The sequence below is a fragment of the Panthera uncia genome (genome assembly GCF_023721935.1).
Source record: "Panthera uncia isolate 11264 chromosome D3 unlocalized genomic scaffold, Puncia_PCG_1.0 HiC_scaffold_8, whole genome shotgun sequence".
In the NCBI taxonomy this organism is placed as follows: Eukaryota; Metazoa; Chordata; class Mammalia; order Carnivora; family Felidae; genus Panthera; species Panthera uncia.
Genome location: NW_026057586.1, coordinates 13,038,312 through 13,059,524, shown reverse-complemented (window position 1 = coordinate 13,059,524; position 21,213 = coordinate 13,038,312). Strand labels below are relative to the sequence as shown.

General features: G+C 42.3%; 2 protein-coding genes across 3 annotated transcripts in view; one reads left to right on the top strand and one right to left on the bottom strand.

The window, feature by feature from the left end:
- SERPINB11 (serpin family B member 11) overlaps positions 1-21,213 on the top strand; it is a 74,340-nt gene that overhangs the window by 5,967 nt on the left and 47,160 nt on the right. The gene's annotated exons all lie outside the window — the stretch shown is intronic.
- On the bottom strand, positions 4,743-11,589 carry SERPINB3 (serpin family B member 3). Of its 2 annotated transcripts, none has more exons than XM_049619717.1 (7): positions 11,422-11,589; positions 10,823-10,879; positions 9,463-9,591; positions 8,598-8,715; positions 7,653-7,792; positions 7,007-7,162; positions 4,743-5,144 (listed from the first exon to the last, which is right to left on the bottom strand). In XM_049619717.1, the coding sequence occupies exons 1-7, from the start codon at positions 11,587-11,589 to the stop codon at positions 4,743-4,745; spliced, it is 1,170 nt and encodes a 389-aa protein (XP_049475674.1). The 2 variants fall into 2 exon arrangements, with proteins under 2 accessions (XP_049475674.1, XP_049475675.1); XM_049619718.1 differs by having other exon boundaries at positions 7,007-7,099.

The following is a 21,213-nucleotide window of genomic DNA, read 5'->3' as shown; positions in this document are numbered from 1 at the left end:
GCGGTGTCAGCGTGCGTTGCCTTCCAGGTCGTTGATGTGCCACTCTTGGAGTGGGCGTAAACATCACCTCCCAGGCGGAAATGCGGACGGTGCTCCGTTGTGTGCAGGTTATCTTCACTTCCCTTTGGTCTGACCGCTCAAAAAACATACTAAAAACGCAAGCTATTGTTTTTCTTAAAATGAGTGTTAGATAAAAAATACAGGTCAAAGAGTCCTTCTTAGGGAGAAAGCAATTACATTAGTAGTCTCAAGTGAAATATGAATCATCTTAGGCAATCTTCTGGGTTGTGCGTGTTGCCGGTTTCCACCCATTTGGGTAGACAGTGATGAGACACAGAAACATTAGCAGTCTTAAATGTTAAGATTCTAGAAGGCCGGGGCCCGGCCTTGGGTTTCTGTGCTCTGGGACATCCCTGTCCTCTGGGCAATCACACACGCATAGCCACTTGGGAGGGAGAACCCTCAGGGAAGTTCTGGGCTGTTCTGTCTATTGTAAAATGTCTTCCTGAATTTATGAGTTTGCCTTTTCTTTATGGGATTCTTAAGTTTTTTGGATATTTAGTTTTCTGATTGCCCACCAGCTATTTTCTGACCGGTCTCAGGTACTTACCTGTAATATATCGCATTCATACTCCTCGTCTAGGTCCAGACCTTGAACTCTGCCTTGATCACTAACATTGGGACGTTTTCCCAAATTTTGGCCTGCTTGTGTTTTGAATCCAGTTCCCATATTCTGGCCTTCAGGACGCTTGGCTTATTTATTTATTTTTTGGTCACCCTATTATATATGGGAACCCACTGCCTGATTCAGCATGGCACACTGTAGGGACAGAATAATTGTTAGTCGAATGGCCTACACTACAGTGCACACAGTGAGGCAGATAACACATTTTCCAGATGTTTATTATGTCTTTTATAGTAGAAATACAAATGAGTTCTTATAGGACAAATGATAGGCTCCTGAGTGGTTTATGGGGAAAGACTCAGTCATTCGTTAATTTGTCACATTGTCACTGACCACCTGTGTGTGCTTCAGGTATACAGCATAAATAATTTGGGCAGACTCCCTGTTCTGAGGGAGTCGGTAGGATTGTCCATTGAGGGTTGTCCCCAGAGGACGATATCATCTCATAAGGGAAGAAGGTATGTATCCTTCCATTTATAAACAGAAATAGTTTGTGAAGCTCGGCTTTCATCTTTGACTATTGTGAAAATTGTGTCAAAAACTGACATAAAAATAGCTTGAAATGCCAAATGTTATCTCATGACATTTAACAGAAAATTATCTGGAAATCAATTTTCTCATTAAACTCCCTCAAGTCTCATATTACAATTTAAATATGGTCATTTTTAACATCTTGATGACCAGTGAAGGCAACTTGGTAGATCACAGATCACAGAATTTCATTTTTTAATTTGCAGTTTCATGATGCTTCCATATGACAGGGACACCGGCGTATCATTAAATATGGTTAAATGTATATGAACACATTGAGCATTGGCCCGGAGTTGGTAAGAAGGAGGTTGCTCTTAAAAACAAATTTAATTAAGAAGTCTTTTCCACCCAAGTCCTTCCAGAAACAATAGTAATTATGTGTGTTTTGTGCAATTCTCTTCCTCATCCTTCTCGGCTCACTTTATTGAGTCATAATTTACATGAAAGAAAACGCATGCCCTGTAAGCGTGCACATCAGTGCCTTTCGAAAATATAAACTCCTGTGTAACCACCAGCCAATCAACTTGTAGAGCGTTCGTCCCACCAGAAGTTTCCCTTGGACTCTCTTACCATCAGTATCCTCCCCAGCTCCAGCCCCAGGAAACCGCCAGTCAGCTTTTGGTCACCGCAGGCTCGGCTTCGTAGATGTGGAAACACACATTACGTGTTCTCTCCGTCCCGCTGCTTTTGCTCAGCACAGCGTGTGGGAGGTTCATCCCGTGCAGGAGTCGGTACTTTTCTTCCTGTCTGTCACCGAGTCCTATTATTCCATTCTTTGTCCATTCCCCTGCTCATGCATATTTGAGTTATTTCTGGCTTTTGGCCCTGCGAATAAAGTTGCTCTGGACATTTGGGTGTAGTCCTTTCATGGATACAGGTTTTCAGTTCTCTTAGGTAAATATCGGCGGGGGGTGGGGGGGGCTGCTAGGTCATATGTTAGGTACCTGTTTACTTTTTATAAGAATTGGCCACACTGATTTCCAAAGGGGTCGCACCTTTCTGTGTCCCCCTCCAGTAGCGTATGGGCGTTCTTGCTCCGTATTCTCTCCAACATTGATATGGCCAGCTTTTAGAACTAAAATTAGAGTTTGGACCCCTGTGATGGGTGCGAGGTGTACTCTGTGGGGGCAGAAGCTGGAGAGCACGTAACTATCCATTCCTTATACAACTTTTCACTGAGGCATTTCTTTATTTATCAATACGGAGTCAGTATATCCTGTGTTAGGCAACGAATTATAATGTATTACTTTAAAAATAAAGACACGAGATTTGAATTTTCCATCCATTTCCCTACGCAGGGCCCCAGTGCAGGCAGCAGTCGCTGGTTGCTTCTCTGACTGGCCTAGAATGCAGGCAAAAGTTTTCAGTTCTCACAACTAGGTATCATTCGTGCCCTCTACCGCATAGGATTCCGATGCCTATGAGCCTTTGTCTTGCGTGCTTTTGTAAAGTTTCTTTTGAACCCCAAATAAAATAACAAGCAGTTGAAAGTTGTGGTCTAAAGGCATTCCAACAAGCAAGTCTTCGAACCCCCCAGAATGCTATACCAGTTTCGCCTTCATTGAATCATTAGAAATGAGTGAAGACTGAATTTAGAAGACTGAGCGTTGACACTCTGAATTTACTTCTTACTGAAAACTTTCTTTTAAAATACTATTCAGGATCCCAGGTCTTGGGCCAACCTTCTGATCCTTTTACATTTGTCACCAACTCATTCCTCTCATTTCTTTTCTTCAGCCTTGTCAGGTAGCCCAGAGCCTCTCTGTGCATCCAGACAGCCGCGGGCCACCTTGCCTTCCTTTCCCAGCCTGTTCACCGCGTGGTCGCTCAGTTCTCGTGGCCGAGTCTTATCCTTACGTGCTGAAATATTTACTTGCTCTGCTGTGTTCTTGGGCTGCTGAATTCTGCCGGAGAAAATTTAGACCTTTCTCAAATCCTCCAGAATTCACGTTTTATGAAATCAGCGGGGATTCAGTACTGACTGAGAAGGATTTGGAATGAACACAGTCCTTTTAAGCAAAGCTGTGTCCTAGAAACTAAAACTTGTCAATACCTGATCTTTGTATGTTGATGTACTTCAGAGGCAGTTCTAGGCCCTCCTTTCTCATCACGTTACATTCTCTCCCTAGGATCTCATTCTTGCCTTTAGCTGCCCTTTTTTATTTATTTATTTTTAACCAAGTTTTAGAGTTCCTGAATAAATATGGAAAAACTTTTATGTTGAACATGACAAATTTAGAGCTTCAGATCATATCCTGCACTGGCTTTCTGGACTCATGTATTCTAGTGCTTACTGGACAAGTCCATTGAGATGTCTCAAAAATAATTAAGGGGCATCTGGGGGGCTCAGTTGGTGAAGTGTCGGACTCTTGATTTCAGCTCACGTCATGATCTCATGGTTTGTGAGTTCAAGCCCTGTACCTGCGTCTGCACTCACAGTGCAGAGCCTGCTTGGGATTCTCTTTCTCTCTCTTTGCCCTTCCCCCCTGCATGCGCACCCCCCCAAAATAAATAAACTTAAAAAAAAAGCAGTTAAAATTCGACAGATACAAACCTAAACCCACGATCTTTTCTTCCTTCCAAAACAAAATCTTCTTCCATGCGACCAGTTGGGTAGGCCAGAAACTTGGACATGGTTTTTGGCTTCTGTCTCTCATTTCTGTCATATATAATGTGTTGCTGGAATTCTGTGCACTTTACTTGTGAAGTAATTCTTACATATCTGGTTTTCCCCAGTGCCACTTCTGACATTCTGATGGCTTACTGATTAATCTCACTGTATCTACACTGTTCTTTTCTCTCATCCATTTATATCACAATAGCCAGAGATATAATTTTAAAATGCAGATATGATGATCTCAGTCTCATCTTTGGGAAACAAACAAATGAAACCCGTACTGGCTTTCCATTTGTTTTAGGATAAAATAGAAAGTTGTGAACGTGGCCTACGGCACCTTTCATGTTTGGTACCAAACTACCTTCAGCCTTACCATGCTCTGCTCCTATTTTGAATTTTCTTTTTAATGTGATAGTATATTTTTAAATTATCTTTCCTCTGTGTGGTGGGTCACTTGTACTTTGTTGAAACGAAAAAAAGAGGAAAGCAACAAATAATTTGAATAAATGTTTTATTGATCATCTATTTCACAAAACAAAAGAAATTTAGACAAGTAAGGGTGCTAGATGTCACCTAAATTCAAATAAATGTGGGTATTTAGGTTAGTACGTTTGAAGAGTAGATACGGTTTTTGAAATAGATATTATTCAAATTTAGTAGAAGATAGAGTATTAAAATATCCTTTTACCTCGTGTTGAACATTTTGTCCAAAGGGGAATTATCATGGGGAGATAAAGTAGGTTTACATGTGTTTGTAGAAAGAGGGAGATAGATAGACAACCATTACGTTCCCAGTGATGACTATGAGATTGGAAAGGAACAAAAGAATGAAAGAGAATATGTTATTTTTAGCAGTCAGTGTACTGGAAAAACTGCATTTCTCAGTAAGTAGTGGCAGGCTAATTGTATCTAAGGGGAAGAGACTCTGCCCAGGAAGAGAATGCAGTTGGTCTTATTGTGCTTGATGAAGAACAGGAAAGGGTGATCACAACGAAAATGGTAAGTTGGCAGTGATGTATACCCAGCATTTACGTCTGTAGAAGCTGTGGCCTCGGTGCCCTCTTCAGTCACCTCCACAAAGGACTTGTGGAGGGCTTTAGACACCGCGAGATCCAGGCTCCCTGTCATGCCTGAGAAGTTGGCTCTCTGTGTATTGAAGGCGTCCAGCATCCCCAAGGCTTGCAGCGTGGCCTTGAGGTCATAGTCGTCTTCCACTTTGAACCGAGGTAAATATAAATCCACCCATCTATCGCTCATATTTTGTGAGCTCGTCCACTCTGCTAGTTTCTCAGCGGTGAGCTGGTCTTCAAGCTACAGCGGTAGAAAACAGGAACAACCGACATGATTCTCATTGGACATCAAACATGATTTAACATTGGATTGAATTATAGAAACCTTTTATTTTGACAGTAAATGTAAATACAGGAGATTCAGTTTATTACATCTTATCTGAGGAGGCAAAAATAACACAGTCATAAAAAGATATTATACAATTGAAAAATGTACTATATATTCATGACTGTGTTATATTTCTGTATCCATAAATACATATGCATTGTATAAATATATACACATGGATACATATGCATACATATATGCGCGACAGAATTATTAAATCAGATCATTTTGTGAGAAATGAACTATGTATCTATTTTTTACAGTCCCCACATGACATGCTTCATTTTCAAATAGACTCGTCTTGTTACTATCCTTGTATACCTAACTTTTTACACCCTGATTTAAATAATGATGATAGTGTATGTCCTACTTATATTCCTTTTTCTTGCTTGACCTATTTGTAAACATTTCTCATACAGATATATAGTACTCTAAACAAGTTTAAATTGTTACACACTATTAACACTAAATTGATGATTCAACGTATACATATTTTTAAACATTCACTATGTGTCAGTCGCTAAGTTAAACTCTTGGCGATAGGAAGATACGCCATTGTTCCTTGTTCTGAACCTTTCAATATTTTGAGCTCCTTGCCTTGTTGGATTCGTTACTTTAAGTTAAAATCCCAGGACTGGGATTCCTGATGTTATTGATCATGAGGATTGCTGAGCTGGAGTATGCACAGGGTCGTGGCTCTTCATGTGTACTGCCGTATTACTTTCCCTGAGGATCTCCAAAGCCCAGCGTTAGCACAGTATCTGTTTTGGTTGCAGCAAGGTCACTGGGATGTCAGCAGCATCACGGGCTGTTGGAGTCATTGCAAGCTGCCATCTTTGGATTGTCTTTTATGCGTCAGATACTATTGTTGGTATTCTTCTATATTAACTTCATTATAACAGTTTTAAGAGGAAAATGGTAGTCCCTCCACACACATTTTTTGTTTGTTTGTTTGTTTGTTTGTCTCTGAGCAATGAATGATTTTCGAGCTCCTAGCAACAGAATACTTCCAGATTGAAAAGCTAAATCTGTTTGTCCGTTGTCTGCAAAACGACTGTGATTTAATATTTCAAATGTACCCTTTGTTGTTTTAATTTGCTCGTTTTGTTTATAAGTGAGCTTGCAAATATTTCCATGTGTCACGTTGCCTACATATGAGTGCTTATTTCCTTGTCTTCACATGAATAGACTGGAATATATTAGAAGTTCTTATGGTTGCAAAATATTAATGTGTGTACCTAGGTAGGTTTTTCAGAATATTAATGGGACCTGTGATGTTGAGATTTTCTGTATAATCTTCTATATCACGCTGCGATATTTAAGATCTTTACTGTTTGAGGGGCGCCTGGGTGGCTCAGTTGGTTAAGCGTCTGGCTTCGGCTCAGGTCATGATCTCACGGTTTGTGAGTTTGAGCCCCATGTCGGGCTCTGTGCTGACAGCTCAGAGCCTGGAGCCTGCTTCAGATTCTGTGTCTCCCTCTCTCTCTCTGCCTCTCCCCCACTTGTGCTCTGTCTCTCTCTGTCTCTCTCTCTCAAAAATAAATAAAATGTAAAAAAAAAAAGATATTTACTTTTTGGAACACACAGCATTCCAGATTCTGCTTAACAATTCTTTTTTAGGCTGTTGGCAGAGAAGAAATGACGTACTCTGTACTTGAACTCTGTCAGCCACCACCAGCTAACTGTGATCATTGGTGCAGTGAATGACGCACACAAGCATTGTACTGCTGGGAAGTCAGGCAATAGTAGGAAGAATCAGAGATACAAGACTGTACCTTCTGCAGACCGTCCACTTCATTTGGCAACAGCAACATCATGCTTAGATCCTTGCCTTTGTATGGCATTTCCAGGATCTTGGCCTGTACGTCCTCCAGTGAGGTGAAATTGAAGACACTGGATTGTTTCATCATCTGCACGGGTTTGCTTGTATCCTGAGGTAATTGACGTGGCAAACAAATGCCAAGTGAGGCATTATTCAACGGAAGATAATGCTATTGAGATACACATCCTCCTTCTAACAGATGGTAGGGTTCTTCAAGTATCCCCAAGTAAATAGAGTCAAAAAAATCAAAGAAGAGGACAATGCAGCCATGACAAATTCTGTTTTCTACCTGCAGTTGTACACACTATCAGATAGGAGTTGAAAGTTAACATTCCATGTATGACTGTGTTACATCATTATAAATAAATTACAGGGGCACCTGGGTGGCTCTATCTGTTAAGCGTCCAACATTGGCTCCATTCATGATCTCACGGTCTGTGAGTTCAAGCCCCGCGTAGGGCTCTGTGCTGACAGCTCGGAGTCAGGAGCCTGCTTCGGATTCTGGGTCTCCCTCTCTCTCTGCCCCTCCCCAACTCATGCTCTGTCTCTCTCTCTCTCAAAAATAAATAAACATTAAATAAATAAATCAATTATAATACCTTGTTCAGCCAAAATTTTTCCTCCACCGTATATTTTTTATCAAATTTCTTGTCCCACAGTCCTTTGAAATAGACTGCGTTCACCAGAACCAGAACGGTAGACTCAAGAGAGTTTTCGGGAAGCAGATCCTTGATTTTTCCTGCAAAAGTAAGAACATCAGAGGTCTGCCGTAGAAGTACAAGTGGTTTGTTTGGAAGATGCTCTGAAAGTTACAAGCAATCATTAATTATTCACACAAGTCAATACTTTAGGGACAGTGAGCAGTGGTTCTCAAGGTTCAGCTTGCCTCACGGCACCAGCCTTATAGAGACACCCCTCGTTGTCATGGGAAAGGTGTTCAGCTTCTGTTTTTGGAGGACTTCGGTCACCACACACTGAAGAGTCATACACTGGGGTCAGCTGCTCTTGCAAGCGACTCCACCCCCCTCCCCTCCCTCAGTTCTTCCACTCCTCCCTCCCTCCTTTCCTTTCTGTTTTTCAACTTTAGGCTCATGGCTGTGAGGAAATAGGGCTTGACTGTTCTTTAGGACAAATGGCGCAAGCTCTCTAGTCTGAAACATACGTGCTGTCAGACACCACTCCCCGCGGTGTCTTCCTCTTTATTCTCCACTAGAATAGAGAACAGAGGATGTGAACCGAAGACAGGGTCTGAGCAGAGTGTTGAGGTTCACAGATATCCGGTCATCTCTGGCCACGAGCAAACACAGATTGCCAGCCGTGTTTCCTTGTAGTCGTCTTTCTGTTCTACCTCCCGGGCTCCCCTTGTTACTCTCCACGTTGACTTGGACCATTCGGTCATCTGCAGTGCCCTTCTCCATCCTCTCTTCAAAGCCAAGCCCCGCCCCATGGGCATCCCATAGGGTGTCAAGAATAGGTTTCATGCACAGCAGGGACTCAAAAGTGTTTTGTTTTGTTTTTTAAATGGGAGAGCTCCCATACTCTACCATTTGTTTGGCTTTCCACCCAGGAATTAATCTTCTTACGAGTTTCTTCTGCCGCCTTTTGAAAATCAACAGATTCCACACTGGCTAGGTAAAATTTCTTGACGTTATCCATATATTCCTTTGATGTGGGAAGGAAGGAAGGACACAAAGAAGAATTAAGAGTAATTTGTCAGTAACTATGTATTCCCAAGTTAATTATCTTCAATCTTGACAAGACAGAGTACGAGGAATCTAGACGAACCCTGGAGAAATCTACTTTTTCCTGCCCATGCATATTTTACACAGTTACCACGTGGGTAACGTGAAAAGGAAGCACAGGCTGGTGCAAGAATGAAGTCTTCGAAGGGCAATGCCTTCTGTACCTAGGCTGGGACAGGAGAGGCCGTGGGTTGCAAACTGCAAAGCGTGATGCCCCAAAGGAGATGGTGTGCTTCTGGGACTCCTCACCAGTACTGTCAATCCTTAGTCTTCCATTCTGGGCATTCAGTCTTCCCTGGTACTTCCCCAACTCTCCTTAGAGACTCACAAGCCTGCCCTCTCATCAGTATCCCATTAGTCATTGCCCATCAAAATTTATACTGTGTAACAGTGGTGTCAGCTCACGAGGGGCATCTCATGACTTCCTATGCTACTGAGGCTTCCCTTGGGTTATAAAGTAATCCCTGAACCCACACTGTATACTGGCAGATTGTCAGGTTCTAGGAAACTTCATCTGGTATAGTTGAGGCAAGGGAATCTTGCACCCCGTGTAAATGCTCCCCATGTGGATCAGCCAGGTTCATCTGCCTGACTGTCTCCCGTTTGGTCATTGAAGGACTGACGGCCCAGGATTCAAATAAGGTGTGGAAGGCCAGGTGAAACTTACTTGAAGAAATGGAAACTTGTTTTCTCCATAGAACTTGTTGGCAATGTTCAGTTCATATGCATCAGTGGGTTTCTTTAATTCCGTTAGAAGCTTTTGAAATTGGTGGTGCACATTGCCCAACTTTTCAACCTTCAAATATCAAAAAGTAAGCTCATTGTAGTCTCTGTCAACGTAAATATAAATACTAACCCCATGTATATCTATTAGATCCGAAGGTAAAGTTTGGTATTCCCACAGATGACATTCATTGTTGTTCCCTGATTTTCGGTGGATTTACTTAAATATTCTTCAGAATCTTTACATTCAGTCTCTTCTAGGAAATTCTTTGTTCCTGCTCTAAATAATCCAGTCTTTTCACTTTTGAACTGTAGATGCAGTACAATTCCACCATTGGATTGCCTTCTAATTGCTACAAACAATTAGGTTAAGCTTCCCAGCTAAACGTAAGCTCCCTAAGGACTAGAAGCATATTTCATTTTAGCAGCATCACTGGTATGATAATGTTGGATTTGTACATTTCAGTTACATTATGACATGAAGTCCTGTGCCCTCCTAGATGATATTATGTTCTAAGACCTACTGACCATGACCTTCACTCATGATAGCCGTACTCTTACATGTAGGAACAGTATGTGCCTGGTAAGGACTTCACATTGGTATCTGTGGGTCTTTAGACTAATTCAGATGAAAAAAGAAACTCAGAATTAAATAAACTTTCCAAAGAGCCATGGGTAGCCAGCGACAATTTTTGAACCTAGGCCTGTCTGAATCCAGAAACTTCCACTTGCTAGCTAAGAGATTTGGACCATCAGGTTATAAACTCTATAACTCATATAATCATTTTTCACAATTTACTTGGATGTGTGCTTATTCCTCTTAATTCCATTTGTGAATTAATTAAAATGATACTATTTTAGCAACAGTTTTATGATTACTGTAATTATTGTTTTTCTATGATGACAATACATAAAATTTGTCAGGGTTTCCAGTAATCTAGGCACTGTCGTAATGTTTTACATCTGTCTGTATGTACTGAGGCAGATTCTTTTATTACTCCCAGTTCTCCAGGCTGAGGTCACTGTGCCTCAGAGCAGTTGTGTCTTGTTCACGTTCCCCAGTGGTGAACAGCAGAGCAGGAATTTGAAGCTCTTTAAGAACAGTAGTGATCTCCACTCCGGAAACAAAAATACGAAAGAAATCAATATGTAATATGAAATGAGAAACAACTCTGTCCAATCTATTTTGCTTAAGATTTCTCCTAAAAGCTGACTTTTCCCAGTTTATCTGAAATTCCCGTTTTAAAGTGGGACCCTCTTGGGTGTGTGATTCTCCTTCTAGACCCCAGTGCTCTGTGACTCACGTGATCTGTCGTAGTTCTTCCTCTCGTGTTGTGTGTGGCTTCGTTGAGGTGAAGGACCTGGAAGAGGCAGGAAGTGGGACAAGAAAAGTACTTAAAAGATCTGGAAGTCAAAAAGAGAGAAAGAACCCCAATACAAACAAAACAAAACCTCATAGCAAACCAAACAAAACCAATACGCAAAGGAAAAAGAGAAAACTGCAGCGTAAGCATTTGCTCCTTGAAAAACGACCGCAAAGCTGATTGATCACCGGCCACTTCAAAGAATCCTGTGTTGTTATTTGTTCAGGAAACGTGAGGATGTTTTCCATGGATTTCAGTCAGCGCCTCACTTTGACTGTTACTCTTCCATTTAAGCCTCTCCTCTACTTGTTGTGCAGTTGTGGGAGTTCATCCCAGCTCCCAGAGGAAATGTAGGCACAGGGAGGCAAATGGGGCAGAGCCCAGGGGAGGGCGTGTGCTCCCCACAGCTCTGTGCTCACCCAGTTATGGGAATGTTTGCCCAGCCTCCTGTGCTCTACAGCCGGATCTGTGGTCATCTGCACCCAAGCCAACGGAGAGATCCGTCTAGGCTGGTCAGTGTGTAGGCAGCTGACACCTACCTTCCCAATTTCGAGGGCGGTGTTTTCTTTGGCTCCTAAGTAGGTCATGGCTAATGCTGATGCGATGGATAAAGGGGAATAGAAGATGTTGTCATTCTTCTTTGATAGTTTGAACTGCTGGAACAGATCCAATGCAAAGTGGGTGTTTGCTTCACTGAGTGAATCCATGGCGACCTTGATGTGACCTGGAGTTCCTAGAGAAGCATCAGGTTCATATTATGGCTTTACTGAAGGGAGGGTTAGTCTATCATGAATTTTCTTAAAAAAATTTTTTTTAAATGTTTATTTTTGAGAGAGAGAGAGAGCTGAGGAGGAGCAGAAAGAGAGAGACACAGAGAATCTGAAGCAGTCTCCAGGCTCTGAGCTGTCAGCACAGAGCCTGATGCACGGCTTGAACCCACGGACAGACCGCGAGATCATGACCTGAGTCTAAGTCAGACACTTAACAGACTGAGCCACCCAGGTGCCCTGGTATAATGAAATTTTCTGAAAAGAAATGACTTTTATTTGGATTGTGGGATTTTGGCAACTAAAGTTTTTCTTCCTTTTACTTTTTAACCCCTTGCAATGTACATGTATAAATTTCATAATTAGACAACTATCAAAATTACTGTACACATAAAAAAAAACTTTTGTGATAAAGTAATGGAACTTCTTTCTTTCTTTCTTTCTTTCTTTCTTTCTTTCTTTCTTTCTTTCATTACGGGCAGGACTAGGCCTCGGTAGAAAATGCTTTATTGCAGATACTAACACACAGATTCATGTCATAACATTCAGCCGCGTCCCATGAGGCACCTCTCTGCCTTTTCCTTCAAGGTTCTGTGGGTGCCAGACCCTCTCCCCACCCCCCATGTTCCACAGGGGGCATTGCATAATCAGAAATAAATAAATAAAGGGTAAATCAGATGAAGAAGGTGTTTCAAATGTACTCTGGCAGAGTAAGTAGAATATAATCGCATGGAATGAAATAGACGCATGCTATAAAGCGTCATTGCCATTATTTTCAGAAATGATTCCAGTTATTAAGCTGGAGCGGCTGGAAGCACTTACCTGTGTCCCTGGAGGAAGCAGAGGTGGGCAGGGAGCCTGTCAGCCTGTTTGCAGTGAGTGGGGAGATCCTGAATATATATACCTCTCTCCTGCCACCTTCCGCTCCTCCTTGCAGTTGGTATTTCAAGTAAATCAACTTTTGATTTCTTAATCAGGCTAACCGTGACATGTATCCACTCAAAATATTTATGAGAATAAAACATGATTGTTCCATTACTGTACTTCCTTTCCACATGCAGCAGAAAATACTGCAGCCCTGCAATCCTCGGCTCTTAGGAGATGCATGTAGGTGTCTTTTCTAGTACCAGTGAGGATAAAGTTAAAATGCCAGCTTCCTCTCACCCACCTGCTACAGCCACCTGGAAATAACCCTTAAAAAGTCTTCTCTTGGATGTTGATGTCTTTAAGGCCCACATCAAACAGAAATAGTGAAAAAGTTTACATTTTCTGTCTCCTGTTCTGAAACAGGCTTGTTCAGCCTGTCCATTTCCTTAGTAATTATTCTGTATAACCAGGAAAATAGCTCGAATTCTGTCGAAAGCTCTACTGCCGAGGTGGCCCAGCAATAGGCAGGGAACAAGAGTCTGTTGTCTTCCCCTAAAGGCTGTGCCTTGAGAACTGTCCTCCTTGGGACCGCCCATGCCCCCTCGCAGCCAGTCCCGGATTTTCTCTGTGTTTGAAGATCAGTGTGGGGCTCATTTACCTCGCGGTGTTCACCTGCTCACAATGAGAAGAACAATCGATATCAACAGGAACCATCTTGAGTGGCAGCATTCTGATTTTTTGTATAAATATGAATCAAAAATAGATCGTTTGAGCTCCAGAATCATGACGTTTATCTGTCACTTGGCCTTCACTATTCCGGTGTCATATTCATGGACTGGACACCATAGTCAGAAAAAGTGGTAAGAAAAAATGAGGAAAAAGTGTTCTTTGAATGCCATGGTTAATTCTTCTATCACTGGAACCTTATGCTGCTCACGTGCATAGATGGGCTAATATTAAAAACTTGACTTCTATTGAGTGGGGACACCTTTAACAGCTTATTAAGGCAGGTCTTTTGTTATCCCCATTTCACAGATGACAGAAACGAGGCACAGAGCAGTTGAATAAAGGCTCAGGTTTCTAGGGGTAGTGAATTGCACAGGTGAGCTATCCAGGCAGATAAGCTGGCTCAGGAACCTGCCTGTGTATCCGCTACCCAGACTAGGTTAGACAGACTCTGGGTATGAGATGACATATCTCCTTGTGTTTAAGTGAAAGGAACCTTCTGCACTCTCAAAAGAAAATAAAGTCTTCCTACAAAATTGGAAGAGGTGAGGCTCAGTCAAATACTAAGTCCCACGGTCACCAGGAGAGGAGGCTGGGCTTTCAGATGCCCGTTTAGGGCTCCGTCCTGAGACAGCCAAGAACAGCGAGTGGCGAATCAAATCAGGGTGATTTCCTTTGAGCGTGAGGCTCAGAGAGAGAATCAAATCATATCCAACCCTCCCTTCCCCCAGACAGCTCTCTCAAGCTGGGGTTTAGTAGAAATTAATAGGAGGGCGGGGAAAGAGGCAGACGAAAGAAAGTGTTTTTCCCCAGATACACCGTACCCTGAAGCCTGGCTGTGGTGGGGAGAGGGTGGTGATCGTGGGACATCTGGCACAACATCTGCCCTGCCATGAGGGTGGGGGCTATTTGTACTGCGGGTCGAATTTATAGTTCACATGCTATAAGCTTACTTTTTTAAAATGTAAAATTCACTAGTTTGTAGTACAGTGACAAGGTTGTGCAGATCACCATGAATTAATTCCAGAAGAGTTTCATCACCCCCACTAAGAGACCCCTCCATGGTTCTCCCTTACCACAGTCTCTGGAAGCCACTAATCTTCTTGTCTCTGTGAATTTGTCTGTTCTGGATTTTTCATTTAGATGGACTTGCAGGGTGTATGGCCTTGTCTCATGTTCCTTCCACTTAGCGGTCTTCACCCATATTGTAGCATGTGTTGCTGCTTCGTTTCTTTATATGACTAAATAACATTCCATCGTGTGATAATAGCACTGTTTGTAATCCATTCATGTGCCAGTGTACATTTGGGTTTGGTCACTCTTTGGCTATCGTGAATGATGCTGACGTGACCTTTCACGTAGAAATTTCAGCATGGACGTATGTTTTCATCTCTTGGGCATATACCAAGGAGTGAACTCACTGTCAATATGGTAATTCTGTGTTTGATTCTGAACCGCCAGACTATGCCATTTTATATTCCCATCAGAATATGACGGGGTTATGTGTGGGAGTTCTAGCACGCTTCTCCAGCACTCGTTACTCTTGTGGGTCCTTTCTAACACTTGCCAAGGACAGGGTCTTGTGTCTCAGCACATCATGAATTCACAGGAAGATTCACCTACAACAATGTCCCAGGAGCTCAGAAGATGGAGGGAGGGGGTGGAGGTAGGGGGCCCGACCCCTTGGGCATGGCTGCTTGCTCTTAGCTCTCCTCTAGCCCCCTGTGTGGAGTGAATTCTGAGTGGGACTGTTATGTAACAGGATCCCGGAGTTGAGACTGGATGAGGGTAAGGGAGGAGGAAGACTACTGGGGTTTTGATGAAGGAGTGGGTCCAAAGACAGAAGTAAATGACAAGAAAAAGAACCACGATGAAAAATTACAAACACGAGGAATAGGCGCTTCTCTGTCAAGCTCCTATTCAGTCACAGGAGACAATCACAGGCCATTGTCACCAGATAGAAATGGGGGTTCCTGGAGGAGGAGGAGAAGGAGCAGGAGGGGTTTCTCTGGGCTCCAAGAGAAAGGGACCTGACCTCACGGGACAGAAAAAAAGCAGCTCAGGCTGGGCTTGGAAGGAAGAAATTTGGTGACAATGTGGGATCAATTGGCTTTGAAGGGAACTTCTGACCGAGGCCGAATTCTCCTGAGACTAAGCTGCTAAGATTTGTCATGCAGAAGTGAGTCTGAGGAAAGGGGACTCATTATAAGGACCAGGAGTTTGCTTAAATTTAGAGAGAGCTTGGGCTCACATGAAAAATAACTTCATACTTTTCTTCTGTTCCCAAAAAGCGTTCCTGGCACGTAATAGACAGGATTGTGACATCCTGATGTCTTAACACTGTCACAGAAGACTCAGCAATTCTCAGACGTTTTCGCATGTGATTACCTGCCAACTTGTGTCTCTGGGTATTTTCTAAATATACACCAATATCATTAACCAATGATATTAGGTTCCAGGAACCCAATAAAACTTAGGAATGTACACTTTCAGGAGCCATCCTCCTATTGCTAATGCCTTTATAGGTTGGTGAAGAAATATCCCCTTGGTTTTCCTGACCCTTACTTCCTTGTGAAGGGCATGATGTGTCAAGTTGCACGTCCTAGGGGAAATCTTATTTCTTCCTTCTTACGAAGCATATGCTTGTGTCTGTTTGCAGGCAAACTGGTTAGTGGAGACTAAGCATCCAGTAATAGAATATCTGCCAATTACTGTATTCCCTGCAGATACAGATATAGATACAGCTATGTATACATTGAATGACATCAGAATGGGGTTAAGTAGCTTTGTAAAAAAAATTCACAGAGGATCACTCATTCCGCTAAGATTTAAAGAGACATCAGTTAGGGCAGTGGTCTCCTGTGTAAGTATATCATGGAAGACAGACAAATCCATATTACCCCCACCCATTTCCCCATTTCCACACCTCCAGCACCACCCAGAACAGTCATCCTACTCTGTGCTTTCGATTGAATCCAACACTGTTCCTTGTTGTTCTCTTACAACTCCCTCCCTGATTCATGGTGACATTCCTTTGGCAAGAAACACCAATGTAGGCATGGGCTCCCGCTTTTCCTCTTCCTCTTTGCTTTTCTGAAATAATGGATTTTCCCCATGACTGACTGCATGTCACTTGATCTTTCCTCAGAGGCTCCTTCTCACTCCCCCAACTTCATACTGTGAAGCCAGGATACATGGTCTTCTCTTTCTTTTATTTCCACTGCTTTTTCTAGCCATTGCTTTTTTTACTGTCTTCAATGACCTGTTTTCAGTTTCCAGCCATGAGGGTATATCACCATGTGCCCACTGACCGTCTTGTGTGTTACTCCTTAATATTCACCAGGTCATCTGTTACCTCTGCGCCCTTTTATGGTTTTAGCTCTTCATTCTAAATGCTTCCAGTATTCCGGGTGACTTCAAAACTTTCATAGTCAACAAATGGAATCCATACGTATTTTATTTTACATTTCTGTTTTAGCTGAACCTCCTTCTTTGTGAAAAGCTTCTCGTGTCTTTTGCCCTTTTCTTCACTGGATTCATGATGTTTCTTATCTGTTTGCTCTTTATATGCTCTTTATATAAGGTAATGTTGTTGATGCCTTCTTTGGAGTATCAAAGGAAAGGCAAAGTTCTAGAGGGGTAAAGAAACTTGAGTATATGAGATGTTGGTTTGCTGGGGATTTAATTTGCTTTTCCAGTTCTACCCTTTGCTCTTTCAACTTCCTGTGGGTTCCAGGAAGCTGAGACATAGGGAGCCATAATCAAGGTCTCGTCCTCTGACAGACAGTTGCATTTGGCCAGTGTTGAGGCAACAAGAGTCACCTAGCTTCCTCTCAGCTAGGTTGCCAAGGGATGAATGCATTTATTTCCCAAAAGCCACAGATGCTATTGGGAAACCTTTTCTGTAGCTACAGCTGTTTTCTGGATTTTGGTAACCTCTCCCTTTGCTCTTTAGGTCTAGGGATGGCAGTGTCTCCCCACTGTTGTCAGTCTTGTGATATTCACTATCTTTTCTCGGTTTCTCTTAGACCTGACCATACATTGTATAGTCTCTTTATTAAACTTTCCTGAATTATCCATCTTGACTATGTCATTTATTTTCTGCTGGGCCCTTGACCAATACAGTAAGTAAATTGCTTTAGGAGAAATATCTTCAAATGGAAATCAGGTTGCTCACGTATTGAGAAGCACGTGCTGAGAGCAAATGGGGCATTGGCATATGGCAACAAGTTCCCATTGATGGAAGCAAGACATAAAGTGCAGTGGAAAGGTGTGGGGACATCAGGTGGCTGTGGTGCTTAGTTGCTATGGTGACAACTTTGATTATAAAGATTGTGGGATCAGCTGCTTACTTATGATGGGCTTGGGAAGTTCAATTCCAACTGAAATCTGAAACATGTTTTCCATGGATCTTGACAAGTAAATACTAAAAGATATAATACGTTTGTAGTGATAAGATGTTTCACCTTTCTAAGAAAATGCAATTAAGACAACAGTGAGATTAACACCAGTAACAGTTTTTAAATACTCAGGATTGGTGTTATGTGGAAGAAGAGAATTATTGATAAAATCTTGGTGAAGATGTTAGTACAACTACTTTGGGAATATTTGGCAGTATGTGCTTAAGAGTCAGCAGTTCTCGGGATGCCTGAGTGGCTCAGTCAGTTAAGCATCTGACCCTTGGTTTCAGCTCAGGTCATGATCTCATGGTTCTTGGGTTTGAGCCCCACATTCTATACTGTCAATGTGGAGCCTGTTTGGAATTCTCTCTCGCACTGTCTGCCCTTCCCCTATTGTGCTCTCTCTCTCAAAAATAATAAGTAAACTTAAAAAAAGAGTCGGCAGTTCTCTGTCTAAATATAGTACACCTTAGATGTACCCCTACATGCAGTGCTCAAGGATACACGTGTAAGGGGGTTAATTGCAGTACAGTTGGCAATGGCAAGAGGTAGAAACAATTTAGATGTATATTAATAGAAGACTAAAGAAATCATGCTATGTTCATCCAACGGAATATTGTACAGCAGTGAATGTAAATGAACCAGATATTCATGTATCAGAAAGGATAGATCTTTAACCATAATGTGCCGTGGAGAAAAATCATGGGGGAAAGGATATGTAGTTATCATTGTTTTTTGTTTTTTTGTGTTTTTTTGCAGTGTGGGTGGGGAAGGTAGGGAGCTTCATCATTGAGATGTAATTCTTGGGAACTAGGGGGCACGCCTGCTTCAGAAATGGAGAAATGTCATTGGGTATCATATAGCACCTATTTGTGACCAATGATAATTAGCATTGAGGGCCAACTGCTCTTAGAAAATTTGTCCAAGCAGGAGGCATCACAGTCCCAGACTTTAGCCTCTACTACAAAGCTGTAATCATCAAGACAGCATGGTATTGGCACAAAAACAGACACATAGACCAATGGAATAGAATAGAAACCCCAGAACTAGACCCACAAAAGTATGGCCAACTCATCTTTGACAAAGCAGGAAAGAATATCCAATGGAAAAAAGACAGTCTCTTTAACAAATGGTGCTGGGAGAACTGGACAGCAACATGCAGAAGAATGAAACTAGACCACTTTCTCACACCATTCACAAAAATAAACTCAAAATGGATAAAGGACCTGAATGTGAAACAGGAAGCCATCAAAACCCTAGAGGAGAAAGCAGGAAAAGACCTCTCTGACCTCAGCTGCAGCAATTTCTTACTTGACACATCCCCAAAGGCAAGGGAACTAAAAGCAAAAATGAACTATTGGGACCTCATGAAGATAAAAAGCTTCTACACAGCAAAGGACACAATCAACAAAACTAAAAGGCAACCAACGGAATGGGAAACGATATTTGCAAATGACATATCGGACAAAGGGCTGGTATCCAAAATCTATAAAGAGCTCACCAAACTCCACACCCAAAAACCAAATAATCCAAGAAAACCAATAAACCAAGAAATGGGCAGAAAACATGAATAGACACTTCCCTAAAGAAGACATCCAGATGGCCAACAGGCACATGAAAAGATGCTAAACGTCGCTCCTCATCAGGGAAATACAAATCAAAACCACACTCAGATATCACCTCAGGCCAGTCAGAGTGGCCAAAATGAACAAATCAGGAGACTATTTGGGAGGGAGGAAGGGTAGGTGATGGGCATTGAAGAGGGCATCTTTTGGGATGAGCACTGGGTGTTGTATGGAAACCAATTTGACAATAAATTTCATATATTAAGAAAAAAAAAAAAAGAAAGAAAATTTGTCCAAACACCAAGCCACATCAAAACCATCTGTGGTTTGTCCTTTCAGGCTTGAGGTTTAGCTAGATGGGGACAGATAGCTCATCTATTTCTATATCCATTGTACTCTAACCCCATTATACCCTGTCAACATTCCTGCTAAAGTCCATGCGTGGGTGGTTTTGTCATAGCCTTCTGATGGCCCTTTATCCAGTCCTTGACAGGGAATTTTCTGAATTGTCACTGTTGACTCGTCTCCCTTGGGATTCTACCTTTAGTGCTCTATATCTCTGACCCCCCTCCCACTGCTACCCCTCAGTTGCAGGTTTCTGCTTCTCCTGGGGGTCTTCTGCAGGCGCTCCCTTTCCAGCCTACCTGGGCCCCTTCGCCACTCTGCTTCAGTCCATGAGTTACCTGGTCCATTTGTCTCAGTTTAGAGCATTCCCTTCCTCCCTTTCCATCTCTAGTGCCATTCATACAGCCCTTCCTTTTCATTAGTTTTGGGTTGATGTTTATCATTTTGATTGATTGATATTTTAAATCATTTTCATCAGTTCTGTTTTAAAATTTCATTCTATAACTTTTCATCTTATCAGAAAGATTACACTGCTGTCCACCCCTTCCGTTTTGGGCTTCTGGTGATGTTTCAGTAGAATTAGCCTGTCTTTGGAACATAAGGAGAGAGCATTCTTTCTGTGCTCCAAGTCTAGCAGTAACCAGGAACAACTGATTATTGGCTGTTTACATTTGGGTGAATGTTTCTTGAAGATTTGTTTGAATTTAGGCATGGTTACATAATATGTTTGGCCATCATATTTTTAAGGCATCTTTAGTGACCCGTTGTCCATGCAATGGGTTCTTAGTTATTTTCTGTGACGTGGTAGGCTAAATGCGTGGTCTCCAGCACAGGGCCAGAAGCAGGGACGTCACCGACAGGGGAAGTTTGCCAAGGTTCCTTTTACATTTGGGTGGCAAGTGACTTAGCCTCATACCCTGAGCCAAAATTCCATGACCATCCTATCACCATATACTGCCCATCTCATTAACCTCTGGAACAAGCCTCTGCATTCTGGAAGTGACGCTGCCTTTAACATCTGTCTCTCCAGACTGCCAGGAACAGTTATCATCACCTCCTTCAGTTTTCCGGCCACCCAAGCATGACAGATCTACTTTCATAGGTACCAGTAATTATACACCACTGCGCAAGAAACTCCTGGCCTTGAATTGTTCCAGTGATGTCTTCCCTACGCTATGAGGAGTACTTGACAAAGCGTATTAATTCATTGTACTTTTACCTAAAGTACAATGAATTAACATGGATTCCTGAAATTCAGGGCATTAAGTTGAATTTTGGTCAGTATCAATTTGATATACAATAGTATTCCAGTGATGCTTGGAAGTACATGTGCTTCTTTAAAGGTGTTTTTTAATTGTTGAAATACTTGATGCTTGCTCTGGTAAGTAAAGATTGTTCAGAAACGTAGGCAGCAAAATACAGGGGGAACTCCTCGTCCACTCTCAAGCACGGTAGTGGATTCCTAGGACCACCATCGTTAAGTACCTAAAAACTGTGTGGATGGAAATGAACAAAATGTATTCTTTCACCCTTGTGGAAGCTAGGACTCTAAAATCAAGAGGTTGTGAGGACCATGCTCCCCTGAAGGCTCTAGGGGAGACCCCTTGCCTCTTCCAGCTTCTGGTGGCTCCTGCTGTTCCTTGGTTTGTGCATTCGGTCTG